The following is a 19,472-nucleotide window of genomic DNA, read 5'->3' on the forward strand; positions in this document are numbered from 1 at the left end:
AAACGCTTCCAACTTAAGCATGGGTGTTTATTAGAAAGGACCAGGCCCCACCTCTGCTCACAACCGGCGTGCTCCCCACACCGCCTCTCGTCTTGTGGGGCAACACCTTGGCCATTTCAGCAGCCGCGTCTCCATTAACTCGGTTCCTGTTCCTCCAGGCTCAGGATAAAATCAAACTCCTCTACCGAAAAGGGCATGAAGAGGAAGAATTAGCTCTGTACCACCTCCTGAGTGGGCTTCTCAGGTGGCGTCAGTGGTAATGAACCCCATCGGTGCAGGAGGCGTACGAGACACGGGTTCGATCCCTGGGTCGGGAAGATTCCCCTGGGGGAGGGCATGGCAGCGCAGTCCAGTGTTCTTGCCTGGACAATCCCATGGGCAGGGGAGCCTGGGGCATGTGGTCTGTGGAGTCACACGACTCCACTCTGAAGGGAGTGGTCCGGCAGGCATGTCTCAGGTGCGAGGCCAGCCGCCGCTCCCTCGGGGAACGGGGAGGGGCTCTGGCTGCTGCCGTACACAGCATCCTGGGCAGCCCAGGGAGCTCCTCTCGTGGGAGTTACGGGGAGCGGGGACACAGACTCGGCCCTTAACCACGGTGCTTGGGCTTCGCCAGCCAGTACAAGTGAATTCACAGTCATTCTGGCATGTGGTCCAAAGACAAGGGCCATCCTTACCTCGGGTCAGGCGCTGGACGGACAGTCTCTGGTGAGTGAAGAGAGCCATGTTTTTTAAAGGGCCGCCAGAGGCTTTGTGTGCTTGGTGATGGGCTCTGAGCTCAGCCAGGGGAATGAAACGCTTCATCATCCTCACAAACTGTACGTCCACCTACAGGGGGCAGCGGTGTGTGGGACAGAAGGCACGTCCAGCTGTGTCAGCTGAGCGTAGGAGGCCATACGGGCGGGGTGCCCGCGCCCGTCCTCTGCCCCAGGGGCAGGGCGGCCTCACTGCGAGCGGGGCTCTCTGCCCTCCCCTGGAGACCCCCAGAGCCTCCGCCCTCTGTCCATCCGTGAGCTGGGAAAAAGAGGAGTAACTTTACCATGGACCACTTGGGGTTGTCTTCTTTGCTGGATGAATCATAGTGGGGATTGTTTTTCTCAAACTGTGTGTGGTCCGGGTAAGCCTCCTTCACAATCTGAAATCAGATCCGAGTCTCTGGTCGTTTGTCCGGTCAGCTCCACAGCCAGACTTCAGTCTGAGTCCAGCTCCCATTTCTTGGCCTACACAGTCTCGCCCCGTCTATCTGCTGCAGAGCCAGCGAGGGTTCAGACTTGGGAACGCTGCAGGCGACCCTGATGGTGGGCTCCCAACCAAGCAGAGCTCGCTGCTGGCACCGGTTTCCCACCCGCAGTCGCGTGTCCGCTGGCTGCCAGCCCGCCTGAGTGCAAGGCCACAGCATGGACCACGAGAAGCCTGTGCCCGCGGGGCCTGGGACACAGGCCTGCCTAGCTGTAGGCCTGCCACGCACTCCTGACCAGGGGAAGTGGGCGCGGATGACCCGCCTAGGCTGTGTCCCCAGACCCACATGAAAGGAGCCGGCTCAGCCCTCAGCCTGGATGCCCCACCTTCACGAGGCCCGCGATGCCCGGCTCTCTGCAGTTGCTGTGGTAGAAGAAGGCCTCCTCGTCCAGCCTCATGGCCCTCAGGAAGTTCCGGGCCTGTTGCAGCAGACAAGGAAAGCGCTGTCCTCCCACTGGTGGGAAGCACCAGCCGGTGGAAATCGAGTCTGCCTTTGTTAGCTGAGACTCCTTACTGCAGCCTCCCCCCGCTTCAGTTCCATCCTTGCCTTTTGCCCCGAGGTGTATCAGGACACTGGCTGGAACACAGGCAGTTTCAAAACTGCAGGCAGCCAGAGAAATTCAGGTATTGTGTATCTTCAGGTTTGGGTTCAGGGAAAAAGCACCTTTGGCCGAGACAGCTTCACTCCTGAGTAGGTCAGAGGGAAGCAGGCTTTTCCCCCCACGCCTCACGGTCCTGCCAGCCCGCCTACCTGGTAATTGCGCACACCATCCCAGCACGTCGTCTGCCTGGGCTGTGCCTGGAGATCCTTGATGCTGAACTGGGCCAGAAACAAGGTCATTCGGTGAACTCTCCTGGGCCGGCTGGTTAGGACGCATGGAAGCAGACTCGTTCCTCCCCATTTAGTGTGAACACTGCTGGCAGCAGGGGCCTCTGGGATAGGACCCCACAGAGCCGCACATGCCAGGCACGCAGATGGCAGCCTTGTGCCACCCTGTCATCGCTCACAGTCCAGAGGATCAGGGGAGTGGGTAATGAATCTGCTAATCCGGTTATCTCTCTTTTTCTATTATTAAAATATATATCCCTTCTATAGCGTCTCCAACTGTGTTGTCTCTGGGCTGTCGTGAGAACTGAGTCACTCACCCCCTGCTTACCGGCTGTTGGCAGGGAGATACCTAAGGGCACGGTGGGTGGCCAGAGAAAGGCAGCCCAAGGCCGAGTGTGGCCTGGCTTGGGGCTAGGGGACCAGCCCTCAGGCCGCATCCGCCCGTGCCTGACTCGCAGACAGGTTCACTGGAACACAGGTGGCCTAAGGCCAGTTCCGTTACTGTTCATCTCACATGGGCGTATAGTTGGCTGACAACGTGGTGAGTTTCAGGTGGACAGCGAAGGGACTCAGCCATACGGCCACATGGATCCATTCCCCCCCAAACGCCCCTCCCACGCAGGCCGCGTGGCCACGTCTAGCGACGGAAGCTGCACTGCGGGCACGGCCGCCTGGCCCTTCAGAGAGCAGGTGGAGGCTCTCAGAGCAGAGAGTGGCAAACACTGCTGGCCCCACTCTGCACTGCCTTCTCCCTGCTCCTCAAAGGCAAGAGGTCGGTGATGGGCCCCGTGGCGTGCCCTGTGCACTGTGGGGACGGGCGCGGGACCTCACCTTCACATCCACGCCTTTCTCCAGTCGACTTTCTGGCTCTGACTTCATCAGCCAGTAGCTGCCGAGAGCCTCCCCACCGTCTTCAGAGGCTGGAGTCCTCTGGAGGCTGGAGCTCTCCACTTGGGCTGATGCCCCCCCTAGGTTCTTAGTTTTGGGACGTTTTCCTTCTGGCCCCTTCATGTCTGCAACAGAAGCAAAAAGAAGGGAACTTTCTTACCTGCTGAGAAAGTTCTGATGCAGGAAAAACAGCTGCTCTGGAGTCAGCTTCCCAGGTGGCACTAGTGATAACCCACCTGCCAACATAGGAACCAGAGAGATGGGGTTCCAGTCCCCAGGGTGGGGCAGATGCCCTGGAGAAGGGCGTGGCAACCCACTCGGGTATCCTTGCCTGGAGAATCCCATGGACAGAGGAGCCCGGCGGGCTGCAGTCCTTGGGGTCACAGTCTGAAGCGGCTAAGCAACTGAGTACAAGCACAGTACAAACGGGAGGCCGAGGTGGTGCCTGGCGTTATCATCAGTGTTCAGGAACGTGAGCTTCCATGTCACCTCAGACTCCCTTGCTCACTGTGCTCTGAGCCTGCCTCCTTTCCACTCCTTGAAGGTGCTCAGAGAAGCTGGATAAAACCGCCACTGAGGAGTTTGCAGACATGGATGAGACTGAGTTTTGCCCTCCAGTGAAGGAAATGTGCCTGAAGCAGAATGGGTACCTGGTACCTAAGAGCTGTTAAGTTTTTACCTGTGCTCCGTGGTCACGCTCAACCTAAAGCAGTCAGTCCACACCATCCACCTGGAGGGTATGCGCCAGATTATACGCCAGCCTGCCACGCTGGCCTGAACCCACCTGACCCTCCTGCACGGCCTCTGGACCAAGTGGAAGCTCCCATGTGAGCCATGCTGACGGCCGTCTAATACGCGGCACCCTCCTGCTGTGCCGGTGGGCCCCCTGGACAGTGATCGGGACACTAAACACCGCGTGCGCTGATAACCCGCAACCCTCGCCCGTCTCCGGGAAGCACTTCCTCTGCCTCTGAGCGCTCGGAGTGGGGGCCGCGAGCGCCAGCCCTCGTCCCAGCGCCTTCCCCGGACAGTCAGCGCTCGGACGGACGAGTGGCAGAGAAGGGCCCAGGACAGAAGCCTGGGGGCGGCTCGGGGCCCCGGATCACAGAACCAGCCTCCCGGCCTCTCCCCGCGCGCGCTGAGCGGCCCGGCGCGCTCACCAGGCCCCGCCGGCCTCCTCCGGGCTCGCGGCATGCTGTCCCGCGGGTCGGGATGGCCGCAGCCTCGGGCGCTCACTGGATCCGCCCGCGGGGACCCGCGAAGCCTCTGCGCCCCCGCGAAGCCCCCGGCGCGCGGCCCCGGAGCTCTTCTCTCTCAGTCCGCGCCGCGCGCTCTGGCCCGGCCCCGCGACCCCCGCCGGCGCCCCGCGGCGCTCTCCGGTCTCGGCCGGCGCGCCGCGGCCCCGCGGGCCTCTGGGAATTATAGTCCCGGCTCCTCCCGCAGGCGTCCCCAGCGCGCCTCGGGGCCGCGGCGCGCACTACAGCTCCCGACGTGCAGTGCGGCGCGGCCCCCGCGGCCTGTCGGCCGGCCCAGGTCACGGGAGCACAGACCGCGGCGCGAGCTGCTGGGAAGGGAGCGCGCGGCGGTGATGCTTCGAGGAGGCTGCCAGCGTGTCGGGGCGCTTCTGAGGGGGCTGCGCCGCGGGCCCCGGGGCGCCGCCGACAGCGTCCAGCGGGGCGTGGTCTCCTGCATCGACCGTAAGGCCCGCCGGGGGTAGGCTCCGTCCAGCTAGCCGGCCAGGCCGCCCCCGGCCCCGCGTCGGCGCGTGCGGAGCCCGGGGGCGCGCGGGCGGGCGGGGGCCCTCGGCGGCCGCCGCCGGTCCATCCCGGGGCTTTGCGGTGGGGGACCGGCGAGGCGGTCCGGGGCCGCGGTTCCCTTCTCTCCCAGCGCTCGGAGCTGCCTTGTTACCTCTGCTTGCTGATAAGGGCGAGCTTCGCCGCGGGGACTCGTGAGCCTTGCTGTTGCTGCTGCTGCTAAGTCGCTTCAGTCGTGTCCGACTCTGTGCGACCCCATGGACTGCAGCCCTCCAGGTTCCTCCGTCCATGGGATTTTCCAGGCACGAGTACTGGAGTGGGTGGCCGTTGCCTTCTCCTGTAACTGCGTAGTGATACACCAATTCAACGTACTGCTATGGGGAAAACACCATTTAATGAGACATGAAGACAAAGCACAGACCCGACTAAGGGACTACAGCACGGCTCTGACCAGAGCAAGTGGGGGGACGGGGGAGGGGAGGTGGCTGGGTAAACTACAGCCTCGGGGGCGGGGGAGGGGCTCTGGTTTGAGAACGGCTAAACAGACGGCAGGATGAGACAGGAAATCAAAACCAATGATGAAAGCAGACACACCGTCAGAGAACTCCAACAGCAAGGAGAATATACAGAACTGTTCCTTAACAAATATTTGGAAAGAAATCAAGCATGAAACCACAGAGAAATCGTCAAAGAATTTAAAATATCAACTAATTAGCCAATGATGCAAATTATAAAAACAGTGTGGCAAAAGACCACGAAATGGACTAGTTACTTCACAGGCCGCTAAAATGATTCACGGTTAATTTTATTATAAGCTGACTAACAAGGCAGCTAACATGAGATGGGTGGTCACAGAAAAAAGAAAATACAAGTCCAGTTACAAAGCAGAGTGTTGTACACGTGATTTCATGGGGTAAATAGCAATGCACTCACAAAACCCAAGCTAAACAGGCAAGAAAGCTGGAACATGTGCTTTAGAGCCGCACACTCTCACCAAAAGCCCTAGGTCGTCATCCCACTTTTAGACTCTTGGAAAAGTGAGGCAGCCCGATGTCTTCCCCGGGGCCCCGGGCTTTTAACCCGTGGAGACAGAAAAGCCTGGCAGGCTACAGTCTTTGGGGTTGCAAAGAATCGGACACGACTGGACACACACCCACAACGGAGTAGGGGAGACCTAGGCCAACTAGGGGGTAACCGTACCCTGTGATGCTGTCGAAAAAGAAAAATACTTTTTTCTTTTGAAATCTTTCTTTTAAAAAATCTAAAGTAAATGACACTTGTAAGCAAATAGAGCAGCTTCTGAGTGCCTCAGCTCAATATCTAGAGTTCAAGGACACTAAGGAACAGGACATTTTCTCTCCAGTGTCTTAAAGCACCTTCACAGGGTGCCACCCCATCCTTGCGCTTAGAATTTGGTAAGCAGGACCACCTTTGTTGGTTGGCAGCAAATAGGTTAAATAAGAATATTTCCTGTGGCTAGAGGTGTAGCTTCAACAAATGAGTTGCTTTATCAGCTTTTTAAAAGAAACTAGTGAAATGAAGCTGTCCTTTCAGTATATCATTCTGCATATTCTAATATCAAGTTAATGGAAGTGATCAGCAAATGTTTCTCATTGTTTCTTGGTGCATTTTAATGTGAAAAGTAATTTTTGAGAGGGTTCTCATTTTCCTTATATATCATTTTACAGATAGAGAAACTTGCTTAGGGTCTAGTGCAGCCCTCTCATTTTACAGTGGGGGACCTGAGGCTGAGAGAGAAGCCTTCCCTCCTGAAAGCTGTGTAATGAATAGTTGCAGACCCAGAGCTTGAACGCCTGGTTGCTCGCCCATTGCAATTTGCTGCAGCTTCCCACGTGCTCTCTCAGCGCCAGGATTCTCGGAACTGCTGAGATCTGGTGAGGTGTGGACTTTGGATGCATTCAGAGATACCTGTGTTCAGTTGTTCGGCCTCTTATTTACCCTTGCACTACTGTACAGTCAAGGTTTTCCTCCTCTAACGTGGGTCTTGTTCTCTTTAGCTTCACTGCTGCTGTGTGTGTGTGTCTTTGTGTGTATGTACTGGCTTCTCGAACTCTGCCCGTAGCTCCAGCAAGCTTCATGTGGCCTGGTTTTTGTTGTGTTTTTTTCGCTCATGTTTTCTGGAAACTGGGGTACTTAGTAACCATGCTTTCTTGTGTATTATTTACTTTTTAACTTGACTCTTTGCTTGCTTACTCCAAGCAGTGGAGTTGTTGTTGTTGTTCAGTTATGTCTGGCTCTTTGCGACCCCATGGACTGCAGCACGCCAGGTCTCCCTGTCCACCACCAACTCCTGGAGCTTGCTCAAACTCACGTCCGTCGAGTCAGCGATGCCATCCACCCATCTCATCCTCTGTCGTCCCTTTCTCCTCCCGCCCTCAGTGTTTCCCAGCCTCAAGGTCTTTTCTAATGAGTCTGCCCTTCGTATCAGGTGGCCAGAGTTTTGGAGCTGCTTTCGTTGGCATTCCATTCTCTAGAATTGACTATTACTGATCTTAAATAAATATGTGACCATGCTGTATCTAGGCAGGCACCCTCAGAGCCGCCGTCGGTTTGGTTCACTGTAGTGAAGCCAACACTGTAGTGACGGGTCTGCTTGCCCGGTGCTTGTAAAAGTTAGAGCCACACCTCACTGTAGTTTGTGACGTGTGCAGCAGCATCGGACCCAAGAAAACAACGTTCACACCTTAATTTAAAACCACTGCGTTGCTGACAGAAAACAAGGCTGACCGTCACTTGATGGTGCAGGGTCGCTGCAGACCTTTGATGGGTTAAAAAAACAGGTTCTGCAGCGTGAAATGAGGGACAGAAGAACCAGCGTGTGCCCTTATGTTTACCTTGAACTCGTTCCCTGTGAACTTACATTGGACGCAGTTTCAATTCAGTTCAGTCGCTCAGTCGTGTCCACCTCTTTGCGGCAGCACACCAGGCTTCCCTGTCCATCACCAACCCCCAGAGCTTGCTCAAACTCACGTCCATTGAGTCAGTGATACAATCCAACCATATCATCCTCTGTCGTCCCCTTCTCCTGCCTTCAGTCTTTCCCAGCATCAGGGTCTTTTCCAATGAGTCAGCTCTTCGCATCAGGTGGCCAAAGCATTGGGGTTTCAGCTTCAGCATCAGTCCTTCCAGTGAACACCCAGGACTGATCTCCTCTAGGATGGACTGGTTGGATCTCCTTGTAGTTTAGATGTACTTAAACCTTTTATACCTTGAACTACTTGTTTGAATCTGTCAGTACTAATAATAGCATCTGTAAACATGTGTTGAGCTGTTGCTGAGACTGAAGTTCTGTAGCCCGTATACACTCAAGTGTTTCTTTCCTCAGCACTCACGACATCCTATCCCAGCACTGCCCCGTGGTAGACCTTCGGTCTGAATTCTTTTGGGAGTGGAAACTGGCCCAAGTCCTGAGTAGGGAGCCCCGAACTGTTCACCCCTAACCATATTTCTGAGAGCACCACCCAGTGTAGTTTCTGCCTTGGACTTCTGAAGGTAAGGCCACCTTCAGTGCTCACAATTCCCATCTTACCGACAGTCCGGGTGGGGACACACAGCTCTCCTGGCTCACAGGCAGCTGCTCCTGAGGCCTGGGCTCGCCCGGGTTCTCTGAGAGGATGGCTGCGGGGCAGTTGGGTGCTGAAGGGGGTTGTCCCCTGAGACTCCACGCCTCCCGTGCTCTGTACCGTCGCCCCCAGGACCTTGTTTAACATGGAAGGACGGAGCCTTAGGAGGCCACACAGAGCCCACACCTTCCACTTTGCCCTCGACATTTTCACAGCCACCACTGTGCCTCCTGCAGTAAGAGACACTCCCTGATGCTTCTTAGCACATCTGAGGCAGGGGGTCCTTTTCAAGGGGCAGCACAAAGAAAACCAAGGAGAAATGAATGGGATTTGCCCCGTGCGGGCTGCTGACCGTTCTGTGGTGCAGCTCCCAGGAGTCGCAGTCCTCTTCTGCACCGTTCCCAACAGGTTGTGGTCTTCTCATGGGAGCTTTGCTTAGGTTCTTTCCTCTTAGCTTCTGGCCTGCCCTGAGCAGAATGTCTGTCACCTTGTAAAATGGGGAAAATGATAAGTGTTTGAGGCACGGGACTGGCCAGTGGGCCTGTTGCTGTGTTTGACAGTTCAGTCCTGTCCTGCCTTCACTCTATGCAGTGTTTGGTGGTAAGCGAAGTACATAGAAAAAGAACAGTGTTCACATCATTCAGAGAACTGGCTGTTTAGAGAGAAGCTGCAAAGTAATAGCACTGACCTGGGTGATCAGTGTGTCAGGCTGATGCAGGGATCTCTCCTAAAGAGCGTCACCTGTCATGAGATACTGGAGTAGTATCGTCTCTTTCAAAATGTTTATGGTTCTAGAAAAACTTATCCTGATGAAACTGGACTGATGGTATTGCTCAGTCAGTTCCTCAGCTTTTAAGTAGCTTACAGCTGGAAGTGAAGGAGTTACCCAAAGCACTAATAGTCAGGAAAGAAAACACTCTAAAATTTCTGAATGCATTTGGCCAAGACAGATTTAGGAGGGCCTTAGCCTTGTTTTCAGCGCTGGAAGACTCAGGATCCGTGTTATGAGTGACTATCAAATGCACAGCTTTGCTGCAGGACCTTAATCCTCAGTTTGGAAAGTAAGCCAGAGTACACCTATTTTCTTTTCCTGATTGAGCTTTTTAAAATGACTCTGTTGATGCATATGGACAAATAGGCACAGATTCCGATACAGAAAAGGTAGGGCACCCTAAAGGGAAAAAAAAAGTTTTACCATAATATGAGGGTCAATGTGTGTTTATTATTCTCTTAATGTGGTTTTACGAGGAGGAAAAGAGAAAGATGAGGAATGCAAGAAATAGTAACGGGGTGAAAGAAGTCGGCTAGTGTGCTTGGGAGTGCTGGAGGGAGGCGCGGGTTCACGGGGGGCGCGCGGCGGAGCTCCATGTGGGGTTGCTCTCGAAGTCGCCTGCCCGCCAAGCTGCACGGGGCTTCTGGCCTGCTGTCCTCTCCCCTGAGCCTCGACCCGGTTCTGAGTAAATGCTGCCTTGCCCACAGCTTCCATGGGACTAAATGAAGAGCAGAAAGAGTTCCAGAAAGTGGCCTTCAACTTTGCTGCCCGGGAGATGGCGCCGCACATGGCAGAGTGGGACCAGAAGGTGCGGGCGCTCAGCTGCACGGTGCCTCCCGCCATGAGCTCGCCTCCTCCCAAGCACCCAGCTTGCGAGGGTTCTGCTCTGAAAACTCACAGCAAATGCGAGTTCCTGTAGGGGCGCGAGTCCTCCTCCTGCAGATGCCATTGCTTTAATTCGTAGATGAAAATTAAGATTTGGGCACTCTTAAAACCCAGGCAGTACTGGAATGATAAAAAGAAACTTGGGTGCCAGAAAGCAGTCCTCGTGGGGTGCGTTTTAACTGGTGCCGCAGTGTGGGAGACCAAAGCGGCACTGAGTCGCGGGGCCCCGTCCCCTGCTGGGTGCACACGTCTGGGTCCCTCCTCACGCCCCCTGGAGAGAAGCCCGCCTGCGAGTCCCTCTCCGATGACCCTGCCCTTGTCTCCACAGGAGCTGTTCCCTGTGGACACGATGCGGAAGGCAGCGCAGCTGGGCTTCGGCGGGCTGTACGTTCAGACAGATGTCGGAGGGGCAGGCCTCTCGCGGCTGGACACCTCCGTCGTCTTTGAAGCCTTGGCCACGGGCTGCACCAGCACCACAGCCTACATGAGCATCCACAAGTGAGTGCCGGCCCGGCAGGCGCAGCGCGTGCTCGCGCGGGTCAGCGGGCGCCTTCTGTGTGGACGGGAGAGGGTTTTGCTGTGTCGGTTGCCTACCCCCGAGGAGCCAGACTCTCAGCAGTTCACACGAGGTCTGCGGCTGCCTCTTGCGCGCGAATCTGTCATCTTGTGTGTTGCTTAGAGAATGCTGGCCTTCTCCCAAATGCCAGCTGCCCTGGTTCCAGACAAGAGTTCTGCATTAGGGAAGGGCCTCGCTTCCCTTTTCCTCAACCCAGAGATGAAGCCTCCACTAATTTGGGAGAGTACATAGGACAGCTTGATTTTCCGGGAGCTCAGTTAACCTAACCAGAGACAGTGTGGCCAGTGCCCGGGTGACCTTGGCTCTGGGTCCCTCTGCGTGCTGTGCTCCCGGACTTCGTGCTAATCCAGGCCTTTGCTTGAAAGCGAGCCTTCTCAGCTGTGGCTTCTCCCCGCCACGCTCTTGTGCTTTGCTCTCCTCCACGCGTGCCCTCCCCCTCAGGTTGCCTTTCCCTTCTGTCTGTCTCTGCCCTGGCCTCCTGGGTGTGCTCAGCATGTGTGTCTGGATGATCGACCACTTTGGGAGTGAGGAGCAGCGGCACCGGCTGTGCCCGCCCCTCTGCGCCATGGAGAAGTTCGCCTCCTACTGCCTCACCGAGCCAGGTGGGTGTGCGTGTGGCCGGCTGGCCTGCGGAGCCTCGGCCGGCCGCCCGCCCCCGGCTTGTGTCTCCATGCCCACCACAAGCTTGCAGGTCACAAGGCTCAGGGCTTCCTGGAGCGGGAGTGTGGAGGGGGAGCGGGGGAATCTCCCTGAGCACAGAGCGCTTCTCCAGGCCTGGATCGAAGGCGCCTGTCTTTAGGGTCGGTCTCTCAGGAGCTGGGGCCTCACGGGGGCTCCCTCCCCTCCCCAGCACCCCCGCCTCTCAGCTCCCCTTCCTCCCACCCTAGGGAGTGGGAGCGATGCTGCCTCCCTCGTGACCTCTGCCGTGCGACAACACGATCATTACATCCTCAATGGCTCCAAGGTACGGGCTGGCTGCAGCCCTCTCCCTCGCCGCCCGCCCGGCCTGGCTCGTGTGTTTGCAGGTGAACCGTGTGTGGGGCAAGGGCCTTAGGCCTATTTCCCTGTGCTCGCCGTTGCCGTTTCTCTCCAGTCTGAGCCCAGTTAGGCCCGTCCTGGGACCTCTTCCCGCTGCCCCTCGCCTCCCACTGCCCCCTCACCGAGGCACCCACTGTCTTCCTGCTGCGACCCCGCAGGCCTTCATCAGTGGCGGTGGCGAAGCTGATGTCTATGTAGTCATGTGCCGCACAGGAGGGCCGGGCCCCAGAGGCATCTCCTGCGTAGTGGTGGAGAAGGGGACCCCCGGCCTCAGCTTTGGCAAGAAGGAGAAAAAGGTGAGTGTGGTGGGACAGGGAGCGTCAGGCGGGAGCCCCGCCCCAGCTCAGCAAGTGGCCCGCCCTGGCGCAGGCCTTGCAGGCATTTGCATCAGTGAGGGTTTCGACAGCCATGGAGCAGGGGTGGGCCTCGCTGCGTCATGTGGCATGCGTTTGCCAGTGGCTTACATCAACAGAGGGATTTCTCCACTGGCTCCTGCGGCCACTTCTGGCCTGTATTTCATATTTCCTATCTCTCCGACCACTTGTTAGCGAGGAAGAAATTCTGACACAGGAGACTAGAGGTCTCAGGAGTGAAATGCTTTTGGCCCACTTTTCTTCTTTAGCTCAGCAAACCTCACTGGAGGTAACCGTGGGTCCCTCAGTAACGTAAGAGGAGGGTGTTTCCCTGGGCCTCAAGAAGACATCTCCAGGATGGACAGATCCCACAGCCAGGCCGTGAGCCACGGGCCTGTGGTTACGTCCCTGCCCCTGGTCCTGAGCTGGGGTCTGCTCAGATGGGCTGACCCGGCGAGTCCTCGGCTCCAGCAGGTGCCCTTAGAGTCGGGCCCGGGGAGCAGTCTGCGAGGAGATGGCCCCGCGTTTGCCTCTCACCACCTCTGCTGGCTCACCAGGCCCCCAGGCTGCTCCGTGCCGTCCCTAAACCTGACCCTCTGCAGCTGCCAGGGCCTGAGAGGCTCCGCGCCCCTCTCGTGCAGCAAAGCCAGACCCTCTCAGCACTAGGTGTGCAAAGCCTTATGCTCGTGCCTGCCTGCACTTGTAAGACACGTGCCCTCTTACCTTTGTAAACGCTGAGCTGTGTGCACGTGGCTTGGGAGACCGACTGACAGAGTCTTCCACGTTGTATTACAGAACCCGGTTATACTGATTCTGGTGTTTCTGCTCATAAAGCTAGTGTTGGCTGATTCAACACATTCATATTTCTGGTATCTGTTGGCAGTATTACAAAATCTAGCTAGCTTGGAAAAAAATTGTAAATAAATGCCTTATACAAAAAGTTTCTCTTTTTTTCCTTACACTCTGTCTCCTCTCACTTTAAAGCATACATTATTTTCTTCTTTTGCTTTTTAGTTTTCTTCTTGATTATTAGTTGTGCTTTGCGTCTCTCTTGACAAATGGGAAATTCGGAAGGCCAGACTCGGGCGCACCGGGCTGGGCTGTAGGGCCGCCTGTGAGCAGCGGGCGGGTCAGCCTGAGGGAGGGGAGCGAGCCAGGGTGTGATGCAGGCGGAGAAGAGCTGCTCAATGTAGGGACAGCCAAAGAAAGCTGTTACTTGATGCAATCTGCCAGGTCAGGAGCTGGCTGCCAGCCAGCCCTGAGGAGGGATCTGGGCAGAGGCAGCAGTGGTTGCAAAGAGCCTGATGTGGAAACAAGGTTAGTGTGTTTGAAGAAGCCAGAATTTCTCAGTGTGGCCAGAGGGTCATGAGCAGAGGGCTCCATGTGGGGTGAGGTCAGAGAGCTTGCAGGCCAGGCGAGGGGTCACCTGCTGACCCCCTTGCTTGATCTGGCTGCTCTAGTGGCCTGAGCAGCTGGCTTTCTCCCCAACTCGTCTTCCGTGCAAGCACATGCTTCCATTTGGTGTACTGAGCACCTTCTGTAGCTGAGAACTTGAAACAGAACAGGAGTGTGGAATGGCTTTAGCTTGGATTTAGATGTCAAAAGATTTTGTACGGGTAGCGGGGAGGACTCCTCGATGGCAGTGGGAAGGTGGTCTTTGGAATAAAAGACAGACGGACAGGAAGGGACTCCCTCTTCTGGGCAGGGGCCAGGGAATATCTTTCTGGCTGCAGCTTCTCAGGGACTCTAGGCGGTGAGGAGCCGGTTTCTCTGCCATGGGGAGGAGAGAGACGTTTTCACTGGAAGGGGCTGGGAGGTGGCGGCCACGTATCTGTGGTTCTCTTACAACTCAGTGTTAAGGTCGCCCGAGCTGCCCCAGCCAGGGGTGTGTGTCCTGGATGGGAGGTGAGTATCCAGGGAGACCCACGGCCAGGATGGGAGGGGTCAGACTCGGGGTCTGTAAGACAAGATGCCATGGCCAGCCCTGCTGACCAGAGGGCCCTTGGGAGGCTCCACGGGGAGGTGAGGGTGGGGGGTGTTCCCAGGGAGGGTCAGAGGCAGCAGAAGTGTGGTGCGGGAAGCCCCGAAGGGGGCGGGATAGGAGAGAGGGCTCAGCAGAGGGCGCGGGTGAGGAACAGGAGAGGGGCTGAGCCAGGGTTGGACAGAGGCCTCAGAGGAAAGGCCATGCATGCGCGGGGGCCAGTTCCCAGGCAGGGCGCCCTGAAGGGAGCGGTGGGGGAGGGCTGCAGGCCCCTGGGCCGGGGGCTCAGCTGGCCCTGTGTCCGCAGGCTCTGACAGCGTGGGTCTCCTGGAGCGGAGAGGAAGGCGGCCAGTCTGTCTGTGGGGCCCCTAAATCCGGCTTTCCATGAGGAAGGGGGCTCTGCCGGCCTCCCGGTGAAGCTGCCCCTGGGGACACCGTGGCCCCAGAAGGCACGCGGGCCGCCAGCAGGAGAGCTACGGGGCAGGGGCTGCGTCCTAGGGGTGGAAACTGTCCCTGGGCTCGAGACTGACATACCGAGGAGTGTCTTGCTAAACCAGCTCCCTAGGAAAAGCGGAGCCGGAAGTCCTCCTGTGCGGCCTTCGACGGCGCCTGTGGGGTGAATGCTCCCACTTCCGGTCGCCGGCGTGACGTCGCCGGCGTGACGTGACGTCGCCGGCAGGCCCGCCGTGCAAGGTGTGTGAGCGGCCCCCGCGCTCCGGAGCGCGGCCCGCACGCGGGCGGTGTAAGCAGATGCTCGGAAGCAGGTGTTCTCGGCCTGCTTAGCCGATGTGCTGCAAGGGAAGGCTGTCAGCGCTGACGTGCGGGCTTCCTGTTCCTGCGCAGCGGGGTTCGCGGGCGCCTGAGCCCCGGGACGGCGGAGCGCCCGTCTCGGGCCCGGGTGCCCGGCGGACGCCGCGCTGCGAGGTGACTGCCGGGCCGCCACACAGCGCCTGATTCTCGCCAGGTGGGGTGGAACTCGCAGCCGACCCGAGCAGTGATCTTTGAAGACTGTGCCGTCCCGGTGGCCAACAGGATCGGGGACGAGGGCCAGGGCTTCCTCATCGCCATGAAGGGCCTGAACGGCGGGAGGATCAGCGTCGGTGAGGACCGCGGGGGCGGGGGCGCGGGCCGGGCGCGGCGGCCCTCAGCTCACTGGCCGCCTTGGCGCCCTCCCTCCCAGCCTCCTGCTCCCTGGGCGCCGCCCACGCCTCGCTCGTCCTCGCCCGCGACTACCTCAAGGCCCGGAAGCAGTTTGGAGAGCCTCTGGCCAAGAGCCAGGTAACTCCCCGCGTGTCCCTTCCGTTGCTCTTGTCTCCAGAACGTCTTCTGGAGCAGTGGGGCCCTCACGTCTCTACTGGTTCTGCCCTCGTTGCAGCCAGAACCTGTGCTTTCTTTCTGTCCAGTTTGTAATAGTTTTGTTTGTAGTCGCAAGAAGATTCGTGATGTATTACATGGCAAGAGAAACATGATATTTTAGGAGCATGTGCTATTTTGTCTATGAGATACATAGATACCTGTAAACACTAATAACACGTTTTCAAAGATACCTCTGAAAATGCAAAAAGTAGTTATTTCAGGGGAGTGGGATTGGAGTGATGGCTTGTTTGTGACCCAGTTTTTCATTCTTTTTTCTTTATTGAGGTAACACTGGTTTACAACATCCTTAAAGTTTCCTGCATACATTATAATTGGGCTTCTTGTCCACTATAGCGAGCTCTCCACCAGAAGTCTGATTGCATCCATCGCCGTTCAGCTGACCCTCTTTACAAACATTACATCCTCCTGCCCTCTTCCTCTGGTAACCCCCAGTCTGTTCTCTGTAAGTGTGAGGTGGTTTTGTGTTTTCATTTACTGGTGTATTTTAGATTCCTCATGTGAGTGAAGCCATGTGGTATTTGTCTTTTTCTGTCTGACTTCATTCAACAGAACACTCTGGGTCCCTCCTTGTTGTCACAGATGGCAGAATTCCATTCTCTTTGTGGCTCAGTAGTAGTCCATCGAATACATATATTCCATCTGCTTTGTCCTTTTCTCTTGTTGGACACTTAGGTTGCTTCCATGTCTTAGCTGTTGCAAATAGTGCTGCAGTGAACTTAAGGACGCATGTATCTTTTTGAATTAGTGTTTTCGTATTTTTTTGGGAAAATACCATAAGTGGAATCTCTGGATCGTGGGATAGCTCTGTTCAGCTCTTAGCTTGCTGGGGTCCCTTCATAGGTTATGGTCTTTTTTCTGACTGACTTTAAGATTCTTTGTCTTTGACGTTGGACAGGTTTAATATATGTCTGGGAGACAGTCTGTTTGCCTTGAGGTAATCAGGTCGTCTCTTAGCCTTGTGGACATGTCTATCCAGTTCCTTCCCCAGGTTGGGGATGTTCTCGGCTCTTCCATAACCGAGCTCTGTACCCCCGGCCCCCGTCTTCTCCTCCTGGGCTGCTTGCCACCCTTGCGCTGCTCTTCCTGATGGAGTGGGGTAGCTCTGGTAGGGCTGACTCTCTCCTCTTCTCCCCGAGTCACTCCGAGGTCCCTGTCTTCAGGCTCTCTAACCGCATGGTCTGCTGTGTTTCCATAGCGCTCTAATGCGTTCTCCATCACGTTTATTGAGTTCTTCAGCTCCAGGATTTTGGTTTGATTCTTTCTTGGAATGTCTGTGTTCTTGGCAAAAGCTTCCATCTGTGCACTACTTTTATTCCTGAGTTATCTCATAGCTCGTTGAATTTCCTCATGATGGCTCTTTGGAATTCTCCGCCAGTTAGAGCCAGTGTCCATGACTGGTTTGGTTTCTGGAGAATCGTCATCTTTTTGTGACACCCTGTCTTACTGGTGAGTTACTCCTCTTCAGCTGGCTCATTAGAAGTAGCCACTCCGTTCTTAGGTAAAGCTTTTTTCTGCCTGATTCTAACAACCCCACAGGTTGGAAGCTAGAGGCTTTTCTGGTTTCCAGTAGGTGGTTCTGCAGCCCAGGCTCTGATTTCTCTTGCCTGCACGGCCTCTCCCTGAGGTGTTGCCCGGCCTCCCTGCCGCTCCGTGCCCAGGCTTCTGGCTGTGGCTGGCATCCCCCTGGAGGCGCCCAGCTTGTGGGCACCTCTGCCTTCTCCGGGGTCACCGGGGGTAGGCGAGCGGGGACGGAGCTGGGGTCTCGAGTGCCTCGCCTGTCTTGACTTGTTGGGTCCTGGGCGCTGCTGTGGGCTCAGCTGCCGGGCCAGGGGCTGCGGTCTGGGGTCTCAGGTCCTCGGGTCCTGCCACTCCAGGTCCCAGCCCACCACCGTGAGGTGCAGAGGTGTGGGCCACCGGCGCACCCTGGTGTGCTGGGCAGAGGCGCCTGTGTGGAGCTGTGGGCGCTTTCCTGGCTGTGGGTTGAAGGGGTAGACGGGGGGTCATCTCCTTGAGGGGGCGCTGACTGCAGTGCGGCAGGGGAGTGGGCTTGGAGCTCCCAGGCTCGCTCTTGGTGGGGCCCGGGGGCCCGCAGCGGAGGCCTTTCCTTGGAGGGGCTCCCAGGGCCCCGGGCAGTGCTGAGCCGTCTGTGTGTGTGCTGCCCCCTCTCTCCGCAGTACCTGCAGTTCCAGCTGGCTGAGATGGCGGCCAGGCTGGTGGCCTCTCGGCTGATGGTCCGCGCTGCGGCCGTGGCTCTGGAGGAGGGGCGGGAGGACACGGTGGCTCTGTGCTCCATGGCCAAGCTCTTCGCCACGGACGAGTGCTTTGCGGTGAGTGCTGGTGCTCTGGCTCTCCCGGGTGCCCAGGACGTGGTGGGCCTTCTGTTCACCCCTGGGATGCTACTTGAGGCACCAGTTACTCAGGATAGGCCCACGTGGGTGCTTGTGGGGAGGAGCGCCTTCCCGGGACCCAAGGTTCCTCTCCCCCATCTCCCTGCAGATCTGCAACCAAGCCCTGCAGATGCACGGTGGCTATGGCTACCTGAAAGACTACGCCGTCCAGCAGTACGTGCGGGACTCCCGCGTCCATCAGATCCTTGAAGGTAAACGCGCCCAAGATGGTTTCCTCCCTGTCAGAGTGTTCAGCCCGGCATCTGTCCTTGTGCTGCCTGGGCCCCGCCTGCCTTCCTCCTCCCTCCTGGCCCCTTTGGAGGGGAGGGCACTGGCCTGGGCATCAGGAAGTTCTGCCCTGTCCCCTCTGAGGTCACCCTCCCCCTGCTCTTGGCCTGTGTCCGTTTTGGTTTTGTTTGTTATTTTTGACTGCGCTGGGTCTTGGCTGCTGCACAGCTTTTCTCTGGTCCCAGGAGCAGGGGCTGTTCTCTGCCGTGCACCGGCTTCCCCAGGCAGCAGCTTCTCTTACTGCAGGGCACGGGCTTCAGTCGCTGCCACACACAAGCTCAGTGGCCGTGGCTCCCGGGCTCTAGCGCGCAGACCCGGCGGCCGTGGCTCCTGGGTTCTAGGGCCCAGGCTCAGTGGCCGTGGCTCCCAGGTTCCACGGTGCAGGCTCAGTAGCCATGGCTCCTGGGTTCTAGCGCGCAGACGCGGCAGCTGTGGCTCCTGGGTTCTAGAGTATTTTTTGCATCAGAAAGACTGTAAAAGTGAAGCAAGCAACTCATCTCCTCCCCCAGCAACTGATTCCACCCCCTTTCAGGGAAAATGGTTTTGTTCTTTTAAAATTCAGTTTTCTGATTACCAACGATGTTGGTGTATTTATTGTTGAAAAATTGCAAAACACAAGAAAAGTTTTAAAAAATCATTCAGGTTTTGACATCTGAATTAATATTTTGTGTTCCTTTTATATTTTAGACCAAAAATACTTTTTTTGGACTTTTTCTGAGCTTGTAGATAATATTTTTAAAGAATAGAATTATACTATATGTATGTTCTGCTGTTTTATTTTGTTTTTTACCTAATAAAAGCATTTTTATCAGGAGAGGTTTTTTACAAGTCAGTTTTTCCTTCCTCCTGACGTCTGTCGAGATGAAAAGCACTGCTGTTGACAGTCCTGGTCAGACTGGTCAGAAAGACTGCTCAGAGCCTCCCTACCCCTGAGGCCCAGCCCGCCCTCTCCCTCTCGCAGGCAGCAACGAAGTGATGCGGATGCTGATTTCGAGGAGCCTGCTGCAGGAGTAGCCCGCCCCAGGCTCTGACAGCAGGTCGGAGGTGGATGGCCCCCGTGGAGCCACGGTGACTGTCAGGACTCCTCGAACAGGAGGCTTCCTGTGTGCTGCTTTGGACCTGTCGTGAATCCTCTGTCCCCTATTAACTCCTGAATATTCAGGAATTAAGTGGAGCAGTTGGATGAGGAATGCCTGCATTTCCTTCGTCAGTTTCTCCTTAGGGTGATAAGTAACTATTTACGACCCTCTCCCTTTTTATGAACCGTATGGTTAAAAGTGATTGTTTACAACCCTCTCTCTTTCATATGGATGACCTCATGTTTCCTTGATAACTTGTAAATTTTGATTTTATCTCTGCTGAAAATAGCTACCTTGTAAGACAGTATAAGTACTCACACAATGTTGAATAAAACACCTTTGCTCCATCAGAGCTTTGGTCCCTGTGTCTTTCTCTCTCTTTTACTTTCTTATTGTTGACTCTGGGCCACCAGGTTCCAGTCCATTAAAGGACCTCAACAGGTG

General features: G+C 56.5%; 2 protein-coding genes across 8 annotated transcripts; one reads left to right on the top strand and one right to left on the bottom strand.

Moving 5' to 3' along the window:
* Positions 1–9: 9 nt before the first annotated feature.
* On the bottom strand, positions 10–5,056 carry THYN1 (thymocyte nuclear protein 1). Of its 5 annotated transcripts, none has more exons than XM_040257767.1 (7): positions 4,862–5,056; positions 2,897–3,078; positions 1,988–2,056; positions 1,563–1,655; positions 1,037–1,132; positions 675–825; positions 10–181 (listed from the first exon to the last, which is right to left on the bottom strand). In XM_040257767.1, the coding sequence occupies exons 1-7, from the start codon at positions 4,995–4,997 to the stop codon at positions 135–137; spliced, it is 774 nt and encodes a 257-aa protein (XP_040113701.1). In that variant the 5' UTR covers positions 4,998–5,056; the 3' UTR covers positions 10–134. The 5 variants fall into 5 exon arrangements, with proteins under 5 accessions (XP_040113701.1, XP_040113703.1, XP_040113702.1 ...); XM_040257769.1 differs by lacking the exon at positions 4,862–5,056 and adding an exon at positions 4,114–4,367; XM_040257768.1 differs by lacking the exon at positions 4,862–5,056 and adding an exon at positions 3,738–3,863.
* ACAD8 (acyl-CoA dehydrogenase family member 8) lies at positions 4,477–19,237 on the top strand. 3 transcript variants are annotated; one of them, XM_040257764.1, is made up of 11 exons: positions 4,477–4,650; positions 9,771–9,871; positions 10,277–10,446; positions 11,018–11,127; positions 11,413–11,489; positions 11,722–11,859; positions 14,862–14,997; positions 15,078–15,175; positions 17,449–17,601; positions 17,771–17,873; positions 18,911–19,237. In XM_040257764.1, the coding sequence occupies exons 1-11, from the start codon at positions 4,542–4,544 to the stop codon at positions 18,961–18,963; spliced, it is 1,248 nt and encodes a 415-aa protein (XP_040113698.1). In that variant the 5' UTR covers positions 4,477–4,541; the 3' UTR covers positions 18,964–19,237. The 3 variants fall into 3 exon arrangements, with proteins under 3 accessions (XP_040113698.1, XP_040113697.1, XP_040113696.1); XM_040257763.1 differs by lacking the exons at positions 4,477–4,650; positions 18,911–19,237 and adding exons at positions 8,689–9,352; positions 18,135–18,689; XM_040257762.1 differs by lacking the exons at positions 4,477–4,650; positions 18,911–19,237 and adding an exon at positions 18,135–18,689 and having other exon boundaries at positions 8,689–9,871.
* The last annotated feature ends 235 nt before the right edge of the window (positions 19,238–19,472 follow it).

The sequence above is a fragment of the Oryx dammah genome, unplaced genomic scaffold (assembly GCF_014754425.2).
Source record: "Oryx dammah isolate SB20612 unplaced genomic scaffold, SCBI_Odam_1.1 HiC_scaffold_17, whole genome shotgun sequence".
NCBI lineage: Eukaryota > Metazoa > Chordata > Mammalia > Artiodactyla > Bovidae > Oryx > Oryx dammah.

Coding starts and splice junctions, on each gene's coding strand:
- THYN1 (XM_040257767.1), bottom strand. CDS start 4,997: ATGGACGGAGGAACCTGGAGGGCTGCAGTCCATGGGGTCGCACAGAGT. Junction 2,057..2,896: donor AGAAAGGCGTGGATGTGAAG/GTGAGGTCCCGC, acceptor TTTCTGGCCCAG/TTCAGCATCAAGGATCTCCA. Junction 826..1,036: donor ACAACCCCAAGTGGTCCATG/GTAAAGTTACTC, acceptor TGCCCCCTGTAG/GTGGACGTACAGTTTGTGAG.
- ACAD8 (XM_040257762.1), top strand. CDS start 9,776: ATGGGACTAAATGAAGAGCAGAAAGAGTTCCAGAAAGTGGCCTTCAAC. Junction 11,490..11,721: donor ACATCCTCAATGGCTCCAAG/GTACGGGCTGGC, acceptor GCGACCCCGCAG/GCCTTCATCAGTGGCGGTGG. Junction 17,602..17,770: donor CCACGGACGAGTGCTTTGCG/GTGAGTGCTGGT, acceptor ATCTCCCTGCAG/ATCTGCAACCAAGCCCTGCA.